This window comes from Coffea arabica, chromosome 3c (genome assembly GCF_036785885.1).
Source record: "Coffea arabica cultivar ET-39 chromosome 3c, Coffea Arabica ET-39 HiFi, whole genome shotgun sequence".
In the NCBI taxonomy this organism is placed as follows: Eukaryota; Viridiplantae; Streptophyta; class Magnoliopsida; order Gentianales; family Rubiaceae; genus Coffea; species Coffea arabica.
Genome location: NC_092314.1, coordinates 30,369,439 through 30,388,490, shown reverse-complemented (window position 1 = coordinate 30,388,490; position 19,052 = coordinate 30,369,439). Strand labels below are relative to the sequence as shown.

The 19,052-nt window shown below is 36.0% G+C and overlaps 1 protein-coding gene and 1 long non-coding RNA gene across 2 annotated transcripts; both read right to left on the bottom strand.

Moving 5' to 3' along the window:
- Positions 1–14,938: 14,938 nt before the first annotated feature.
- On the bottom strand, positions 14,939–17,594 carry LOC113735770 (beta-1,3-galactosyltransferase GALT1-like). The gene is made up of 3 exons (XM_027262759.2): positions 17,349–17,594; positions 15,406–15,513; positions 14,939–15,256 (listed from the first exon to the last, which is right to left on the bottom strand). The coding sequence occupies exons 1-3, from the start codon at positions 17,592–17,594 to the stop codon at positions 15,047–15,049; spliced, it is 564 nt and encodes a 187-aa protein (XP_027118560.2). The 3' UTR covers positions 14,939–15,046.
- A 27-nt stretch (positions 17,595–17,621) lies between these two features.
- LOC140038099 (uncharacterized) lies at positions 17,622–18,346 on the bottom strand. The gene is made up of 2 exons (XR_011841909.1): positions 18,247–18,346; positions 17,622–17,726 (listed from the first exon to the last, which is right to left on the bottom strand). It is a non-coding gene; the product is annotated as an uncharacterized lncRNA (long non-coding RNA).
- Positions 18,347–19,052: the final 706 nt, after the last annotated feature.

The window sequence follows — 19,052 nt, the reverse complement described above, 5'->3', positions numbered from 1 at the left end:
TATTGATAAAAGGAATTTCTTCCTCTTCATTATGAACAGTTATTGACTGATCAAAAGATTCAGAGGATTCTGAAGTTTGTTCTTGGCTGCTTTCTGAATCAGAATTTGTGTCATCTGAACTATCTTCTGAAGATTCTGATTCTGGGGATACTGGATCTGATGTCTTTGTATATGTAGTAATATAAGGGACTGAATCTTGTTGGAGATCCTCTAACATAGATGAAAGAGGATTATCATATACCTTTGTAGCTTCATTTGCCTTCTGTTCCTATTCAATAGAAAAAATCGGATTAGTATGTACTGTATACATTAACGAAGCTACTGGTTGATCAGCAATTACTTTAGCCTTGCGTTTTTTGTCTTCTTCTGCTTTTCTTTGTTCAGCTTCAATCTTTCATTGCTCATTTTCTTGTCTTTCTTGTTCTTTTTTATTTCTACGATATTCTCGTAGAACTGCAGCTATGTCAAAAGGTTTAGAAGCTGGTTGTGGTTGATCTGGAAAGAAAACTGAAGGATTAGGTGTTGTAATATTACCAAAATAAAAGGGGGTTGGCCAATTCCTAAGAGGAATGGTACCAAAACCTGAACTTACCTAGGGAGTAAGTTCAAATGGTCCAATATCATATTTTGGAACTTCTCCCGTTGCTTTCAAATTAGCAATTTGGTTTTGAAGAATTTAGTTTCTTTTTCTCTGCTCAAAACAAAATTTGCTAAAGATGATGAGGTAGTAGGCATATTATATTTAAGACTTTCAAGTCTTTTTTCAAGAACATTAATCATATGTGATACTTGATCTTTTTGAGACTGAACTGTAGTATCAATATGATTAACAGTAGTATCAATATGATTCACCTTTTTGTGTACCTCAGAAACATTATGATGAATTGTGGTGAGAGCAATATTTTGGACCAAGGAATTTTCTATCTGCCAGTTAAGAACCTCATCAGCAAGATTGGTTCTCTGGGTTTCTCCAGTTGGAAGGATGACAGGTGCTGGAGTTTGAATCTTTGGGGTATGTTTAAAATCATTTTTTACAAATGATTCTAAAGGAGGAAAATCAGCTTCTTGAAACATGAAACATTCGGTTGGTTGGGCTGAAGCCATGGGTTCAAACGTAGGGATTCAAAATTTTTGGGTTTGAACGGTTTGAACAGGTTTCCATTCTTGGGTCTGTTTCTTCTTGCTTTGTTCCCTTGCTTCCTTTTCCAAGATTTCAAGACATTTCTGATAATAAGAATGAAGTACCTTACTGGGTTTTGGGGTTTGATAAACCCATGATGTAGGAATTTCATACCCATCAAAGCTACTTCTGAATGATGTAAAATCATCGGCATCTAGTTGTCTTGGTTCTGGATCTGGCTTGCATGGTCTTGGCTCAAATGGTACTAGGTCTATTGGCTTAGACCTTTTAGATCTGTTCTTTTTAGAATAGAGATCTAAAACATCACATTCCAATTGTTCTGCCAACAAGCATTCTTCACAATTTGTGCATGTATCAAAATAGATATGCCCAGAAATAGGATCTTGGAAGTAATAGACTGCATCTCTATTTGTATCAAAATACTGAATTATATCCTGAAGGATGCAGGATTTCTTGCAATTTTCCTCATATGCTCCCAAGTGAATTGCTTATTCTCTTGGTGATTTCATAGAAACTTCTGCAAATAAAATAGATAAAGTATTATTTTTTGATTTTTAATGTGAATGATCGAAAGCGATTGAAGTTCTCCCTTCTTTTGTCTGTGAGATCCTTGAGAGTGAAAACTCTAAAGGTTCATTTGATTGTGTGTGCAAAGACTCATAATCAGTGATCCAACTATCAAGCAAGAGTGTGATTGGATCTGACTTTGAGATTTGTCTAGGTACATGGGTGCAACATGCAGAGTTCTTCTCATCAACCCGAATAAGAAGAGCATTTTCACCACCAGGGACTACAAGGTCTAGTGCATGATTTTGCACTCGATAAACCATTTGGTAGTGAAGTGTTGCTGCAATTGCATCAGAAACCTGATCTGCTCCAACAATTTGTACCTGTACTTTTAACGTGTCTAGCAAATGAGGATCTGCTAAAGACATGTTAAAATTAGGGAAAAGGATCACAAAGATAGTTCTAGCATTTAAAGTTGTTTCAACAGTTGCTATGCAAGCATACTGATACTTTGTAAATCTTATGTCGAGTAAAGCTACTCGAGCCACTATTGGAAGCCTTTTCTTCCATGGAAGGAGAGTGATATTCTGATGGCTCCAAAATGAATATGAGTGTATCCCTGTTCTTTCCATGGGGAAGGAAAATCAGTTGGAATATGAAGAGTAATAACTGTTCCTTCTTTGTAGCAAGAATAGGGTGTTGATCAACCTTTGAAGCTTTAATATATTCTTTGACTCCTTTGGGTTGGTGTGTGACAGCCCCACCTCCCCCTAAGGCGAACCAAAGGGTTCGTCGGACCACTTGCCCAACTCTCGCCTGGACTCAGTCGATCACTTCAAGCAACCATCGGAATAAACCACAAGAATGAGTATAACAATGATCCAAACTTAAAGTGAAACTTATATACATTGCTATCTCAAAAGAAATACAACTTCAATGTACAAAGGTTCTCAGTTCTTCAATCATCAGCCCGTGCCAAAGCTAGGGCGAGAACCATTACAAAACAAAGAACTAGACTAGGCTAGTCTATACCAAGCTCTCGTCCTGGCTTGCCTTCCCCTGTTAAGGAAAACAAAACTAAAGGGATAAGCTAAAAGCTCAGTGAGGTTCCGAATATATAATCAAGCCATAAATCAAACAACAAGTCATGAAACATTCACAATATAAAGCGATATTAACACATACATTAAAAGGATACGTTCGTTCGTTCGTTCTCCTGTCATTTCCCCTTATCCCTCCAATCATTTGGAAAATGCATTTTTTTATAAATAAAACCCTCGTTCTTTCTTTCGTTTCATTCACCCCCTCCTGGACGTTGGCCAGGCTCCACCAGAATACAAGGTAATACTCGAGTATACCAAATTCACCCAAGGTCACCATATCGCCCGACCGAATCCGCTTCTAGCTCGAGTCGATCGGTAACGAACGGCAGGGCCCAGTTCAGCCAAAAGACTTATATCATGCGCAACTAACGTTTCAATCATTAAATCCTTGAAAATTTCACATTTATTTAGGTCGAGTGCGATAAAGTACACACTCGCTTAGAAAACTCATTTTGGAAATCATTAAAAGTACTTAACACGTTATCAAACAATAATACAAGTCATGAAATCAAGAAAATATAGCAAACAAGGAACACTCACCTATTTACGCAAAACAAGGAGCAAAATATCCTTCCGGATATTACCTTTAGTCACCGAGAAAACCTATGATTAAATGAGAAAGAATATAGCACAACCAATTAGGTTAAATCGAAGAAAATCCAACTAATTACGAGTAAAACGTATAAAGATGGATTTAAAGTGAAAAGAGGACATTTGGATTCATGGACGGGAATAACTAGGGTTTCATAAACCAAACGCAAAACCAAACTAAAAAGGGTTATAAAATTCCAACGGAAACATTTGACCAAGGACAAATTAAAATCCAAATAGATAGGCTAAGGAAATATTCTTTCTAAATCGTTTGTGTGGCTAAAAGTCAATATATATTCAAGTAAAGGTCTTAATGAAAATCATATGGAAAAGGAGGACACTTAACCTCATTTGAAAGTAGTTCACGTGTGGCCGAGAAAACCCTAACTAATACCTCTATATTTTGGTATGGAGTAAATAACTATTTGAGTTTCAAACAGAAGAGGTATCATGTTTTGAAATGGTAAAACGGTCATGGTATTTGCCAAACGAAAGTATACAAGTTCAAATAGAAACTTAGCCCTCGACCGCCTTTTGAAAGAACCGATGAAATTTTCAATGAAATACACCCAAATCAACCCAAAACACATTTCTAAAACCCCTTTAACTTATACACATTACAAGAAAATAAACAGACGGCATTTCCCCTTAACTTCTTCACTTTCACCCTACAATCACATACCCAATAACAATAATCCACCACAAAGACATTTTAACATCATAGACCATTAAACCCCCTTAATATTCAACCAATTGAGACCTCAATAAACAACCATAAGAATTTCCCCAAATTAAAACCCTAATTCTGAAATTTATGCCCATAAGCGGAAATTTTCCGCAATCAATCGCAATTAACACATGTAAGCTTCAATTAACACCACATCATGTCACCATTCCAAGACTAAACAAGAGTTATCATATAAAATTAGGAAAATCACCAATAAATCAGAAATTTAGCAAAACTCTACTATCCACCATAAATCTTCCGCAAAATCACCTATTTAGCTACTATAAGACTCTAGTTTACAATTATTGGAACAAAAGGAAGTTTTCTAGGTAAGTTACCTTTTTAACTCAAGAAAGATAAGAGCTTAGAACTACCCCTTCAAAAATCACTCCACCAAAAGCTTTACACCTCCTTGGTAAACACTTGTACGGAGTAGTTTACGATTTCACCGGTTAAAACTCAAGATTTGAACCAAAATTGAAGATAGAAAATGAAGAGCTTTTCTCTCTTTTCTCTCTAGACAACCGGCCAAGAGGAAGAAGAAATGAAGATATTTTGGCCAAAAGTAGGATAAGAATAAAGGAAACAGCCGGTCAAAGCTGCTGATCGGCTGTGACACGTCAGAATCCGGCCGGATACTGGCCAGAGAAGAAAACAAATTTTTTTTTGCAAAACCTTCAACAATCAGGCCAGCAATCCGGCCAAGACTGGCTGGATTTTCGGCTGGATTTGGCCCCTTTCCTTTTTCGAAAAATTTTTCTTTTCCAAGCTCACACGCCGCGTTCGTCCGTACTTCCAACAAATATATATATCTATAATCTCACACAAAAACACTTAATGCAAACAATCACACGCTCATATATATGAAATGAAACCCTTCTTAGAAATGGATAGGGAATGGCTTTCCTTTTTTTCCTTTTCAATTTAGAAAAGGAAGTGAGCATAAACAAAATGTTGGGAAAATGTGAAAAATTTTAGGGTTCTCACATGGTGCTTGATCAAAGACTTGATTGTTCGGACAGGAGAGAAAGATTGTTTACCATATACAGAATAAGGATTAATAACAGGATGAGAGGTAGGATCAACCACCTTTGGTTCTACAGAGACTTCATACAAATAATCTAATTTATTACTATTAGTTTTATTTAATACAAGATCAGAAGAAGTAGATGAAGACATAACTAAATTATACTAGATTCTTCGAACTTTAAGATCCTTATCTATAACTACTCGACTCTTTTTTGTCTTTTCTCTTTCTTCACTATCTAGCTTCTCAGTTCTTATGACATGCAAACGTTGATAAAGTAGATCTAGATGAACTTGCCTACTAACTATAGTATAAGACAGAGGATGTAAATACTCACTAGCACTCTGTTTTTCATTTTCATACATTTCTATAAACATAAGACATTCTTCTTCATTATATTGATCATATGCACACCAATGATTACCTGCAAAATGACGATCACGAATACAACAATACAATTATTATAATTACCATATAAATTCAACCATTGCATATTTTGAAGATATTCATGGACAATATTCATGAGAATATAATCGGAATATGAGAGTATGGATAAGGGACTTATTTCCTTTAAACATTTGGCTCTGATACCAACTTTCAGAGTGGCCAGCATCCTTCAAGGTATTCCCGATCAACATAGCCCTCCTCTTGGCCTTCAACGATCAAGGGACTTTGGATACCCTTCTAGCCATGTATCTTTGCCTTGTTTAAAGGAATAAAAGAAAACTTAGGCTGCCATGAGATTTACAAACACTCTCAAACTTTTTATTGATAATTCTCGATGATCCCTTCCACTGGTAGAGTTCATCTATTTATATTACAAGGAAAAGGTCTTTCATCCTTTCAAGAAACACAGTTTGTCTGGGTACATGGGTGCAACATGCAGAGTTCTTCTCATCAACCCGAATAAGAAGAGCATTTTCACCACCAGGGACTGCAAGGTCTAGTGCATGATTTTGCACTCGATAAGCATTTTCACCACCAGGGACTACAAGGTCGGGAGAACTTCAATCTCTTTTGATCATTCACATTTAAAATCCAAAAATAATACTTTATCTATTTTATTTGCAGAAGTTTCTATGAAATCACCAAGAGAAGAAGCAATTCACTTGGGAGCATATGAGGAAAATTGCAAGAAATCCTGCATCCTTCAGGATATTATTCAGTATTTTGATACAAATGGAGATGCAGTCTCAGGATGGATTTAGGTTAATGCCCCATTTCTTTATCTGTATTTAGTGTTTAGTCTCCTTCGTAGCAGCAACCAGAGGATAAAACTGTACCCAGGTATACTTCTTTCGGTCCAGACTACAATATACCACATGGTTCAAAATGTTGGGTTTACTTGTTTCAGGAACTTAACCCTCAATTGGTCCAAAATACCATGCAGAGTGTATTATTATACCTATTGGCATGATTTCCTTGTCCTTGCAGTCAGAGATAAGATGAAAAACTTAAAGAAGAAATGGTCATCTTTAGGTCCATCATTTTATCACCGTTGAAATGGCTGAATTCCATACTCAAGATATTAAAGCAGCGAAGGCTGCGCGTCAAATTAGCTCGTCATCTCTGTCTAGTTTCCCCATATGCAAACAATTTTTTATTTTGAGTCAGAAGAAGGACAAGTAGAAAGGCATTACTGTCCCTTGACTATCAAAAGATGAGGATTTTCATCTTTTATCTTTTACATAATAATATCACTTAGTGGACGCTAGAATGTTGCTTTGGCCCATGTACAAAATTCTTTTCAGAATGGACACAAGAATCAGTTCTGTTTGAAAGTGGAGTGTGAATGTCAGAAATATTTCACCAATTTATATGAAGTTTTGATAGTTCTAATGACTTTGCTCAATCTTATTGTTGCTTTGGGGAACATTCAAGCCATATCCTTTCAATATATTTTCAAGCTATGCGAAAACAAGTATTTTTTCCTATTCAAATATGATGGTTGAGACTCCCAGAAAGACAAATAGAAAAGGTACGAATTTGAATAAAAAGTAAAAATTTTCTATCCTATTTTTTTGATAAGATTGGTGTTTTTCAGCTAATTTCTTACTATGACTAGGACGCTTTGAAAGAGAATCAAATAAAGTCAGATCATTTATCCTAATTTTGTCAACCATGGGCCTTCACCTTTCTGCCCGGTGCATTCTGAAGGTGCCCTTTGCCCTCCGTGACAGAAACTTACGTTTTTTGGACAACGAAGGCAATTGTGTGCTAAGCTGCCCCTAATCCTTTCGAGGTTGTTCATGAATTCCTGTGGCAGAGTTCCTTGAAGGAAGTTGTACTCGAGAAACAAAGTTTTCCAAGAATACAGCTTTGCTCCATATTCCTTCGGGATCCAACCAGAGAATAAATTATGCCCAAGATAGATTGCTCTTAGATTCTGAAAGGTGATTAAATGCAATGGCAAATGACCACGGAGATGGTTACCGTGGGCGTCCAATAGCTGAAGCTGGCTGGGTTGATTCATGAATACGACTTCAATATCAGTGAAGAGATTTGCTGAGACATTGATGCTGCTTACCTTAGGTGATGTAAGGATATCCGGCTCTATTTTGCCAGAGAGCCTATTATCACTGAGATCTAATGTCTTGAGATGTGGAAGCCTTCCAATGGATGAAACATTGCCAGAAATCATATTGTGACTTAATAATAGCGTTCTTAAACTTGTAGGGAAGTGAGGCAGTGTACCATAGAATAGGTTGCTACTGAGATCTAATGTGGTTAGCTGCCATAGACCAGAAAAGTCTGGTAACTTCCCTGAGAATTGGTTGCCGGATAGTCGTAGGTGTAACAAGCTCCTTAATGCAGAGATCTTTGGAGGAATGGTACCAGAAAGCCTGTTCTGCGACAAATCAAAATGTTCAAGCCTCGTCATCTCGCTCAATCCTTCAGGAAGACCACCAGAGAAAAAGTTTTGCGACAAAAGAAGTTTGGTTATCTTTCTCAACTTGGCTATAGTATTTGGTATTGGTCCCCGGAAGTTGTTGTTCCTTAAGTTTAGGGTAGTGAGCTCTGTCAAGTTTCCAATTGTTGGAGTCAGAAAACCGTCCAATCCATCTCCTTCAAGGTTAATTACAGCTATTCGACTGCTAGAATTATCTTCAGGAGTTGTACATAAAACTCCTAGAAAATGAGGCCCCGAGCTTTCGCATGGATCTGTGTCAAAGTTCCAAGTGCTGAGAAATGAAGTTGAGGAGATAGTGTTGGGATCAACAGCCTCCCTGATGTTACGTAGAACTTGAATATCAGATTGCAGAGTTAGCGAAACAACAAGACATGGAACAAGAATAAGGGAAATAGCTAAAAAAGTTGTATAGCAGAAAAAAGACGATGCAAAATGCATAGATGTGGCCATTGCATTTAGAAAACTTTAGAGCAGTCCGAAGCTCAATATTGATACTCGACGCCTGCTGAAGCTACTTATATGCCTTCACAAGCAAAGCATGATAAACAGCTTAGGAAATCGTTAGTATCATTCAGGGCATCGGCACGCAAAATGAACTCTGCAAAGTAGGTTAAAAATACAGCAAGCGCTGCCAGTTAATTATTCGGGAATGTATATTATATGCCAATTTCGTCCTAAATTATTCGGTGAATCAAATCTTACTGTAGACTTAAGTTGTTGTGACTTTTTGTTAGTTGAAATCAGTTTATATTGCTCCTGCTCCTCCTTTGCTAATTCTGCACATTTTTGACAAAATTTTCATAATTACCAAAAGTTAACAAATTGTACAAATGTGTCATGGATTTATTTTTAATGGTGAAATTGAGCTGCTTCCCCGTTGGCTCGGCTCAGTTAAGACCCAAAGCCGAGAAGCCCCCAATCCCCTTGTGAATCATTTGGGGACATGTTATTATTACAGAATTTGTTTTTTTTTTTGCTTTTCTTTTTTTGTACGTCTGAGAGTCCTGATTTCACATATCTATAAACACCCCCCAACCCCCCCCCCCAAAAAAAACAAGGGATTTGGATTTCAGTTAATTACCACGAAGAGACAAATTGAGGGGAAAAGAAAGTATCGTATCTTGGGCTGTAGCTGGAAAACAATTTATGTAAACCAGACAAATCACATGAAAAAGTCACTTTTTTGCAGCAAATATTAATCTTCTCAGACTTGAGCCCGCAGCACATCTACCCATGGCTCACTTTTGCTTGTTTCCAACTACAGCCATTAGCCATTGTACCTTTTCATGAGTTTCTTTTTTTGGTTGGTTGTCAAATAATTATAGGTAGTACTACTAAGACTAATTAAGGTTGGCTAGAGTCATTTGTAAGTAGTACATAGGTTAAGTTTGATTAGGGTCCACTTACGTAGTGTACAGTATACAATTATCATTAGCGATTGCCTCTCTTTTGTCCTAAAGTGATTTCTTTTTGGCTCATCATGCACGAATATATTAATTTGGGAATGGACATGTTTTTGGGACCTTTTTCTTCGAAGAACAAAGACCAAAAAACGTTGGGACTTAAGCAGGAATTTTTTATTCTATATTTTTTTTCTTTTCGTGCCTCTTATTAATGGATGCCATAATAAATAAGTTAAATAGGTTAGTCGGTCGATATGAGGTTTTTCAAATTGACCCCAAGTTGACCGGTTTGTTTTTCAAACTATTAAAACGTGATTTTAGGTCGAACACTCAAACCCACAACAAATGTGTTAGGTTCATATATGAATTCACTGTCCTATATATACTTTAGAAAATGGAGTCATGTGGCTCTGGATTTGCTTGGAAATGTTCACGCCTCGCTGCCCCAAGGATGAAATCAGGAGTAGATGTCTCAAAATGGGTGATTCGAGCGGATTTGAGCGGGTCATAATTGGATAATGAATATAATCGAGTCAATTCATTTATACTCATATAAATAAATAGATATATATCCATTTATACCCATTTAATAAATGGGTATGAGTATATATCCAATTACATTTTTATACCCACACCTATTTATGAGTCATTTAAAATTCTATTTATTATTTTTATTTTTTTGCATGCTGTTCGACAAGGAATGATGATATTTTATTGTTATTTGATTGGTAAGTTAGTTTGGACAGGTCAACATGATTGAATTGTATTGACACCTCCAGTCAAGAGTTGAGGAGGATACTACATCTAAGTCTTAGAAATTCATGTTTTTCACTTTAAACATCTAAAAATTTTCAAAATCTCCTTTAGAAATCACAATTTTGATTGATTTTTTTGAGTGTTTTTAAGAATATTTATAGAAAAAAAATAATGTATCACTTTTTTAAAATGTGAAGTAAAAATGTGATTCATAATTATTTTAAGATAATATTCTTAAAAAATGCAAAAAGGAAAAAAAAAAACAGAAATGCAATCGAATGCACCCCACAAAAATTTTATATTGCCTGTGTGTGATGCTTGTCCTCTCCAAATAAATATTCTAGTTCTACTTCTGTCTTGCACTACGTCCCCATGAATCGGACCAAAGTAATATAATACTCCCTCCGTCCCACTTTGATAGTCCTGTTTTTTTTTTCATCCGTCCCAAATTGTAGTCCAGTCTTCAATTGAAGAATGTAGTTGTATTTTAATTTTTTTAAAATACCCTTATTCAATGTAAGTTATTGTTACTATAAACTTACCCCATTTAATGAGAGTTGATTATTTTTTTACCATTAATTCAAGTTTCCATAAAGTTATACTCTAATTAATGTGAGGGTATTTTAGGAAAATAGTTACCTAAATTGATTGTTCTAACAAAATTAACTACTTTTTCTTAAACTGTGTGAAAAAGCAAACAGGACTATCAAAGTGGGACGGAGGGAGTATGAAAAAAAAGAGTCTAGAAAAGTGAAAAGGTGCAGAAAAAGTAAATGAAGCACGTTCATTTCACCTGTCGATAACATGCAATTCGAGGATGATCCGTTCCAAGAAGTCTAATTGCTTTTAGTGTTTAATTTCTCATCAATACAAACACAATTTCTTTAATTCGAGGATGATCCGTTCCAAGAAATCTAATTGCTAAAGTTGCTTAAAACGATTCTTTATATACTAAATGGATGCTACTTTCCCTTTGTATCTTCCTTTCTGCTTAAAACGGTAACAAGGACTTCTTTTTTCCTTTTCTTTCTCATTTCTTTTTGTTCTGAATAGTATTTTCTCTTTTTTTCTTTTTTATGGTGTACTACAAATATATTGACTGGTAAATTTTTATTATTTTTTCTCTCTGGTTTTGTTTCTTTTTTTTTTTCTTCTAAATGTATGCATGAGAGTGCGTGTTTGTGTCGGTAATCCTTTTTTTTTTTCCGCTTCTTCCTCATAATCAGCAATTGGGGCTATTGGTCATCATATTTTTTTTTCCTTTAGGTGCTCCTCGTTCCTTCTTTATATTGATCAGGGTTATAGTACATCATATTGTGGTACTTAATTATAATTATTGAATCCAATTAACTCGTCATCTTGCACAAGTATGAATTGAAGCATAATTAACTTGTCATCTTCCTTACCGCCTTTGACAACATGCATTATTATGGGAGAATGATTCATTCTACGAAAACGAAACGAATTAAAGGGGAACGTCATGGGCTAGAAATTGGTAAAAACTGCCTCTAGAAAAATAATCAGAAAAATTTTTGTACTGGAAGCATTATATACATTAGATATTTTTTTAATTAAATTCTCCTTGAACTAGAGAAGGGTTTTTATTTCTTCTTTTTCTTCTTCTTATAGTATTGGAGCGTACAATTATGTAAAAGTACAAGAGCTATGATAATGCATCCCAAACCCCATAGGCTTTGGCCTCGTTTGGATAGCAATTACTACGTATTTTCGCGAACACATTTTCGAATCACTTTTTTACCTTACATATATCAAATATCTACAGTAATTTTTTTATAAAAAGTTTAGAAAAATACAATCCAAACAAGGCCTTTATTTACTGGATATGGGACACGGACACTTGTGACAACTGCCCAGAATAGAACAGTGTAGAGGTGTCAACGGGTTGGGTTCGGGTTGAAATTCAAAATGTCTGGATTTGAACCCATTTTTATGTAGTAGACTCGGACTCAATCCGTATATACCCGATGAGTCTTGATCTTAGAGTCTTGGAATTGGGTCTGACGGATCCGAGTCGGGTTCGGGTCTAAAAGGTTCAAATTTAAATATTTTAAAATCAAATCCAAAAATAATCATAAATCAAATATCCAAACTTAAACAAATCAAATTACAAAACTAAATCACAAATAACTCATAATAGTCAATTCAAAACTAATCACAAATCAATCTACAAAGTCATTACTAAATTGTTAATTTGGTAAAAGAATATATTTAGAAATATTTATATTTTATAACTATTAATATATTGTTCGAATCTGGATCGATTACGAGTCGAATCCTATGTTTCGTATCCAATCCATTTTTGTTAGAGTAAACGGATTCAAATTTGGATCTGGATATCCAAATTATTTTTCAACCTAAATTCAAAAAAAATTATCAGATTCGGATCCGGTTCAAATTCAAGCCCGACCCGTTGACACAGTGACACTTCTTTAAATAAGTTGTGACCGCTTCTTAACCGTGTGTCGCGGTAAGTTTTTATAAGTAATTCACTTAAAATTTACAGGGATTATTCACAAGTGATCGAGACAGAGTATCACATCGTTCCGGACAATTGTCCCGTGTCCTGGGTTCTTATCTGCCATTCATTAGTGGGACAGCTGTCCATAAAGAAATCAGTTAAATAATACTAATAATAATATATAAAAAGTGCACATATTTTTGCACGGCATGCATAAATGGGTCCGCCTCAGTGGGTTGGAGCCCTAATTCCATTCCCAGATACTCCGTCCAGGTTATTGTTACTTTTGAGTTCTAACGCCAGGGTATCCTCTTCTCTGATTCCTCTCCATCCGACCACCCTCAATACCTCGTGTTTCTTCTTCCTTTTCTTTTTCTTGCTTCCTTTGGTCATTCTTGGCCCTAATTCCCAATTATCGACCCTTTTTTTGTCCTGTCAATTATTAATTGACGGTGTTACTGTTGATCTTTTCTGCTGCAGATCCATGAGTACCTTCCATAATTTGGTAGCTATGGGTGTTGGTGCTGTGTTAGGTGTTGTCACTGTAATAACAGCTGCGTCTCTAAGACGGTAACCAGGATTTCTTGTTCTTTTGTCATGTTTGAGTGCTTCCCTCCCTCTCTCCCCAAAAATAAAATAAATAAACAAACCAAAATTTTATCTGTGTCTAGTTCAAGGCTAATCATCTAATTTTTTTTCCTTTTTTTATTTTCTGGCTTCTTTTCCTCTAGCCATCTGGACAGGATAGATGATGAGGTGATTTGGGAAAAGTAAGACGCTTTTGGCTTTGGTTTTTTAGTTGATCTGTTCTCCTCATTGTTTTGGGGTCTAATTTATTGTAATTATATTAAATCTTTGAGCTGTGTTGTCTTCCCAGGTACCAAAGCGCAGTCAGAAAAAGCCACGAGGAAAATACTCGCTGACTGTTGTCTCCACCAAAATGGCTCACACTTTTGCGTCCTATTAGCCATTAGATGTTAGAAATCTCCATGTTTTTTTTTTCTGGGTTGTCGTTCTGCTGTCGTATTTAATATTTAGCAGCTAGTACCTATGTAGTCACCACGAAGTTCCGAGGAGAATGGTTTTGCTTTATTAGTCTCGGATTGTGGCTGTTTTGGTATCTCGTCTTATAAGTAAAGCTGTTCTTCGTACAATTTTCATATTTATGTTGCGTTATGATTGAATGGCAGAACTAGGAAATGGTTTGTATCTCGTTGCATTTTTGTATCAAGTACTCCGGATAGGTTAGCACTCCCGTAGGGTTTAATACGGGCATTATTTTTGTGAAATTGTAACTGATTGAATATTTAATTTCTCCATGATTGACAACAAATGAAATGTCTTACAATGGAAATAGTCCATTTTTCATAATCAATAATCTCAATATATGTAGAATGACAAGATTTGGTATAAAATTGACTGCTTTTCACTCCTGTTGAGCATTCTCTAAGAGATGTAAAGACTGCGTTATGCTTCGAAAGATTTAATGGCAGCGTCAGAAGACAGTAGTGCTTTTGTTCAGTTGCTGTGTTAATTTACTTATTTTAATTGTTTTCCTGTGATCTTCTATTTGCTCGTGTTTATTGTTTAGAGATACAAGATGGCTTCAATGTTATAATCCTGCAGGAGAAGAATATTACAGGGACTGACTTTGGGGATGAAATGACAATTACGAAATTTTATTCTAGTTACCTAATGAAACCATCTCCAAAATTAGAAAATTTTCACCCCTTAACGGACTATATTATACTAATTGAGAATAGTTATTGCTTAAGATTGGATCATCACTTTTTATCATTTTGAAAATTCAGATCAACTCACCAAAACACTTCCCGTAAACTAACTGTTCACAAGTGACGGCCGGGTTTTCTGTCCAAGAGTCTGAATGTAAATCTAACGTCCGCGGAAGTTACCAAGATCCCTCTCAGCCATGCCCCATAAACATTAATCGAGGGTTAATGCCGGTTCCTAAAGGCATGGACCAAAGGTTTAGCTTGGAATTTGGACGATTTGGAATTGCAAATCATAACTCATTAGGTATAAATAAATGAATTATTATGATGGCTTTGAGTAAAATACCACATATTTTCTGTCCATCTACGCAATGGCATAAGCCGCATCTCCTGATCGTTCCCTCTTAACATATGATACAAAACCTAACCGTAGCTACTCATAATGAACAGCGTTGCGATATGTCCTACGAATTAAGCTCTCTAACCAACATACGTATATAAGCTGATTATCTATCTACATAACTACTAATTGTACTTGTAATTCCTTATCACTGTCCAACTTTTCTCCAGCTCCACTCCAATATGGGAGCATCCACATCGAATCTTCTCTGTCTGTCAAATGGATCTCCATCAATCATCCATCGGCCAAGGTTACTCGAGTAAATGTTCTAATCGCCACAGCAGTTGGCACGTTTTGCCTCCCGAAGCTTCTGCCAAAGACAAAGCATTTCTCGAGGACCTTGATAGTGGGCAATTACATAGCCATCTCTGCATCCCACATTGAAGATCCTCTCATCTGTCTCATATTTTACTTCCAAACCTTGCTTCTTCATATCTGAAATCCAAATTCCCATAGCCACATCCTCTAGCTTGAACATCTGCAGCAGTAAACCACAAGATTTTTAGCATTTCAATGACTTTACAAGAATTAATCAAGGTGATGGAAGCAATCTTATTTACATGCAAAACAACTAAATAAATATTTCTGAAAGACTACTGGCGTAGAGAGACTGATGCAAAGTTGTACCTTAAGTTGGCCTTTTCTGTATCTCTTGTAGATTGCCTGTGCTATATCATTTGATACAACATATCCAGGACCATGTGCCCAAGGAGGATAGGAGTCATCTGGCCATTCCTGAATTGAAATACAAAAGAGAATGAGATTTGATCATATACCACGGTTATAATCGAAAGGAAATAATATATATATCATAGTTCGAAGTCTCGGCCGAGACCGAGACGACTCGGCCCCTACCGATATGATACCGTGACGAAACGATATCGAGATACTTGACTCGCCGAGAAATCGGCCGAGACGTCACCGCTATGGATTGACTCGGCCGAGTCACACCGAATCACTCCGAGTTATCCCAAGTCAAAACGAGAAATCAGTCAAGTTACACCGTGACGGATTGACTCGGCCATTTCTTTTGCTATTTTTTATTATTTTTGTTTAGCATACTATTTTTATATTATTAACAATTTTTAGAATATTAAATACTTTAAAATTTGCGTCTCACCGAAACCGCGACCGATATGCCGAGACCGATGTGGAACGTTCCAGGCCGCGACCGCGACTTTGAACCATGATATATATCACAAGTTGAAATTAGAGATGCATCTTCCAAAACCTCACGAGGTTCAAAATTTCACGAGAAAACTCCATAATCCAGCATCCTGGGGTTATTAGAAAGCTGCTAGAAATGTATGCAAAATGAAAGTCTGTGAACTTTTTTCGGTGGACATGGCAAGGTTTGAAAACTGGAGCACCATCTAACTGAGCTAATGCCCAGGTAGAACTTGAATTTTGCCTCCCTTCAGATAAACAGTCGAGTTGAAAGGAGAGGGAACAGGATTGTCTGAAAGCCTCTTTAGACAGAGGATTGTAACCTAATTAATTGCATTTGCCACGACAGAGGTGCCAGAGGTGCCTAATCTTTGACACCTCTTCCTCATAAAGCCTAAGATTAAAAGTGTCATTACGAACTCTCAGTGTTTCATAAATGTTGAAACCATATTTTGTGCCTTTTATTGACAGGATTTTCTCTCTTAGGTTAGCATAGGGTTAAGCTTTACCCTATAACCACAATTTTCCCAGAATAAGACTTCAGTTATATTGCATTTCTAAGTCCCAATGTCTTCTTAACATAGATGAACACACATATTCTATAAGATATAGCTATCCTTGCATCTATTCCTGTATCTTATGGCCGCAAGTAGAGGTGGCAATTTGGACTGAAATCCATTTATCCATCCATATAATCCATAATTAAATGGATTTGGATTATCCATTTATAGTATTGGTTTTAAATGGTTGACCAAAGTAAAACCATTAAATAAAATGGATTTATATGGATTATCCATAAAAATCATATATATCCATTTACTTAAAAACCAAATAAAATTGAAATTTTGGTGGATAGAGAATTGGGGATCAACTGTGACCGGATTGAGGTGGGTGAGATGCTCCAAGTTGCTCTACTTTGCACTCAATACCTCCCCGCCCACCGGCCTAAGATGTCGCATGTGGATCGAATGCTTGAAGGAGAGGGCCTAGCAGAAAAATGGGCAGCCTCCCATAATTATACAAATCAAGGCACAAACCTTCCCACCCTCAATGCTGTTTTGTGTTTTACCATGTATGTATATATCGTTTCACAGTAAGAGATACTGATTGCTCCAATGAGTAAATAATATTTAAATAGATTATAAATGGATAATTGGTTTTTATTTAATCCATTTAGATCCATCCATTTAAATCCATTTATTAAATGGATCTAAATGAATTAGATAAATTTCATCCACCATCCATTAAGTTAAAATCAATTATGAACCATTTATCCGTATTGCCACTTCTAGCCGCAAGTATTATGTGCACATCTAATCTCAGATATAGATTTTCAGAGATAAAAGGATTAGGCCCTAACAATAAACTAACCACAGAATGAGATGCATTCAGGACAAACTTACTTCAGGACTAATGTACCACTTGCTATCAGGACTTCGATGAGGATGTGAATCAGAATTAATGAGCCCATAAAGCAAACCACAGCTCACATTAATCCTATTCAAGGAGCCCAAAATTTCATCCACCCGAACAAATGCATCATCGTCTGTCTTCATGACAAATTTTGCTGAAACTACCTGTGTCTGTTCAAAAGATTTAAGTGAAAGAGGCACTCGAAACTTTCCATGAGCTTTAAAGAGACAGGACATTACCCCAAATACACATATAGCTAGAGTCTTCCATGTGATAAGGCTATAGTAGTCAACAAATGGCATCAGTTGGATGTCACCATAAGTTTTCGCCTCATTCCATAGCTCCTCATTCACCACCTGGTTTTTATGCTACAAAGCAGAGGTGACACTTTCATCATATTGTCCAACAAATGGCAGGTTAAAATTCAGAAGTCAAATGCTAGGGACATGACTGAAAAAAAATGATACATGTTTAACTAATACATTGAACCGCTCTTCCATGAAGCAACAATTCTTTTGTAAGTTAAAACAGACAAAGTTGTTCCCTTTCATAGTGCCTATCAAAGAATCTAATCTCTTCATTATGGCTCACTTGTGCTGTTGATGCTATATTCTAGAATCAAGCATGTAAATTCAAGAACTACAGTGTGCAAATGAATTGCTAAATATTGGTAGAGTTTCAGGATTTGGGCATGTCCTAATCCTCTTTCTAGAAGTAATAGTTCACATCAATGGCTGCAGATATACATGCAGCAGTACTTGTGAAATAATATTGCCTGTAATTAAGTAGATAACTAGGGCAAGATAAGTAGCGATTATCCAATGCAAGCATAAGTGACAAATAAAGTAATCAAGCAAAAACATAAACAGCAAAACTTGCAAAACTTACCAGACCAACAAAAAAACGAACTGCAATCGTTCCAGACCTCACAGGACCATACTGCATCCATGTTCTTCGAACAGCCATTCTGCGTTTAAAATTGTTGATAAGTCTAATTACAAGTAATTAGAAGTGAACACTAATAAGATAAAGCTGTATTTAGTAAGTGAAAAATTGCATTAAGTGCATTAGAACCACATACTAAAATTACTGCTGCATTTCCAAATTACAGAGTTATAACTGCATTCATGCAAAGAGATGTAGCTGCTTGACAAGCAGCATTAGGCTGAACTAGATGAGATTTTAAAATAGAAATGAACTGAGCATATGCATTTGTACAAGTTCTCTTTATACTTGCTCTAGGAGAAGTTTGAAAATTGCTTACTGGCCTTTCTCTCTTCAGTTGTATAAAATTATACATAGATTGATTGGTTTGAGGAACATAATATGGAAACATGTATGTTGTCATTACAAAAGTTAAGCATAAGTCAGCGGAACTTAGAGCCTTGTACGGCCTTGCCTCTCTTGTATTTTTTTTTTTCCAATTCCACCTATAGAGATGGCATAATACAGCCCCTATCATCTTAAGAGATGTCAACCTGAAATTGGAGCCATCCATTAGCTTCACTTACATTGGCTAATGATGTTAAAACTCACATGTAATCTAGTTTAAATAGTTACTCAATTTATGGATAAAAAATATTGTTTTTCTAAAATTTGGTTATTAAGTTTCTACAATTAATTAAGGCATAAAAGTAAATTCTTACAATTTATTATTAGAAATATGTCCAATTACCTCCCTGGGGAAGGGGGGG

What these genes read in the sequence shown, in the direction of transcription:
- LOC113735770 (XM_027262759.2), bottom strand. Translation starts at nt 17,594, where the DNA reads ATGTCCTGTCTCTTTAAAGCTCATGGAAAGTTTCGAGTGCCTCTTTCA. An exon ending in AGTGGTACATTAGTCCTGAA is followed by an intron (nt 15,514 to 17,348) that starts GTAAGTTTGTCC and finishes ATTTCAATTCAG; the next exon opens with GAATGGCCAGATGACTCCTA. An exon ending in ACAGAAAAGGCCAACTTAAG is followed by an intron (nt 15,257 to 15,405) that starts GTACAACTTTGC and finishes TTACTGCTGCAG; the next exon opens with ATGTTCAAGCTAGAGGATGT.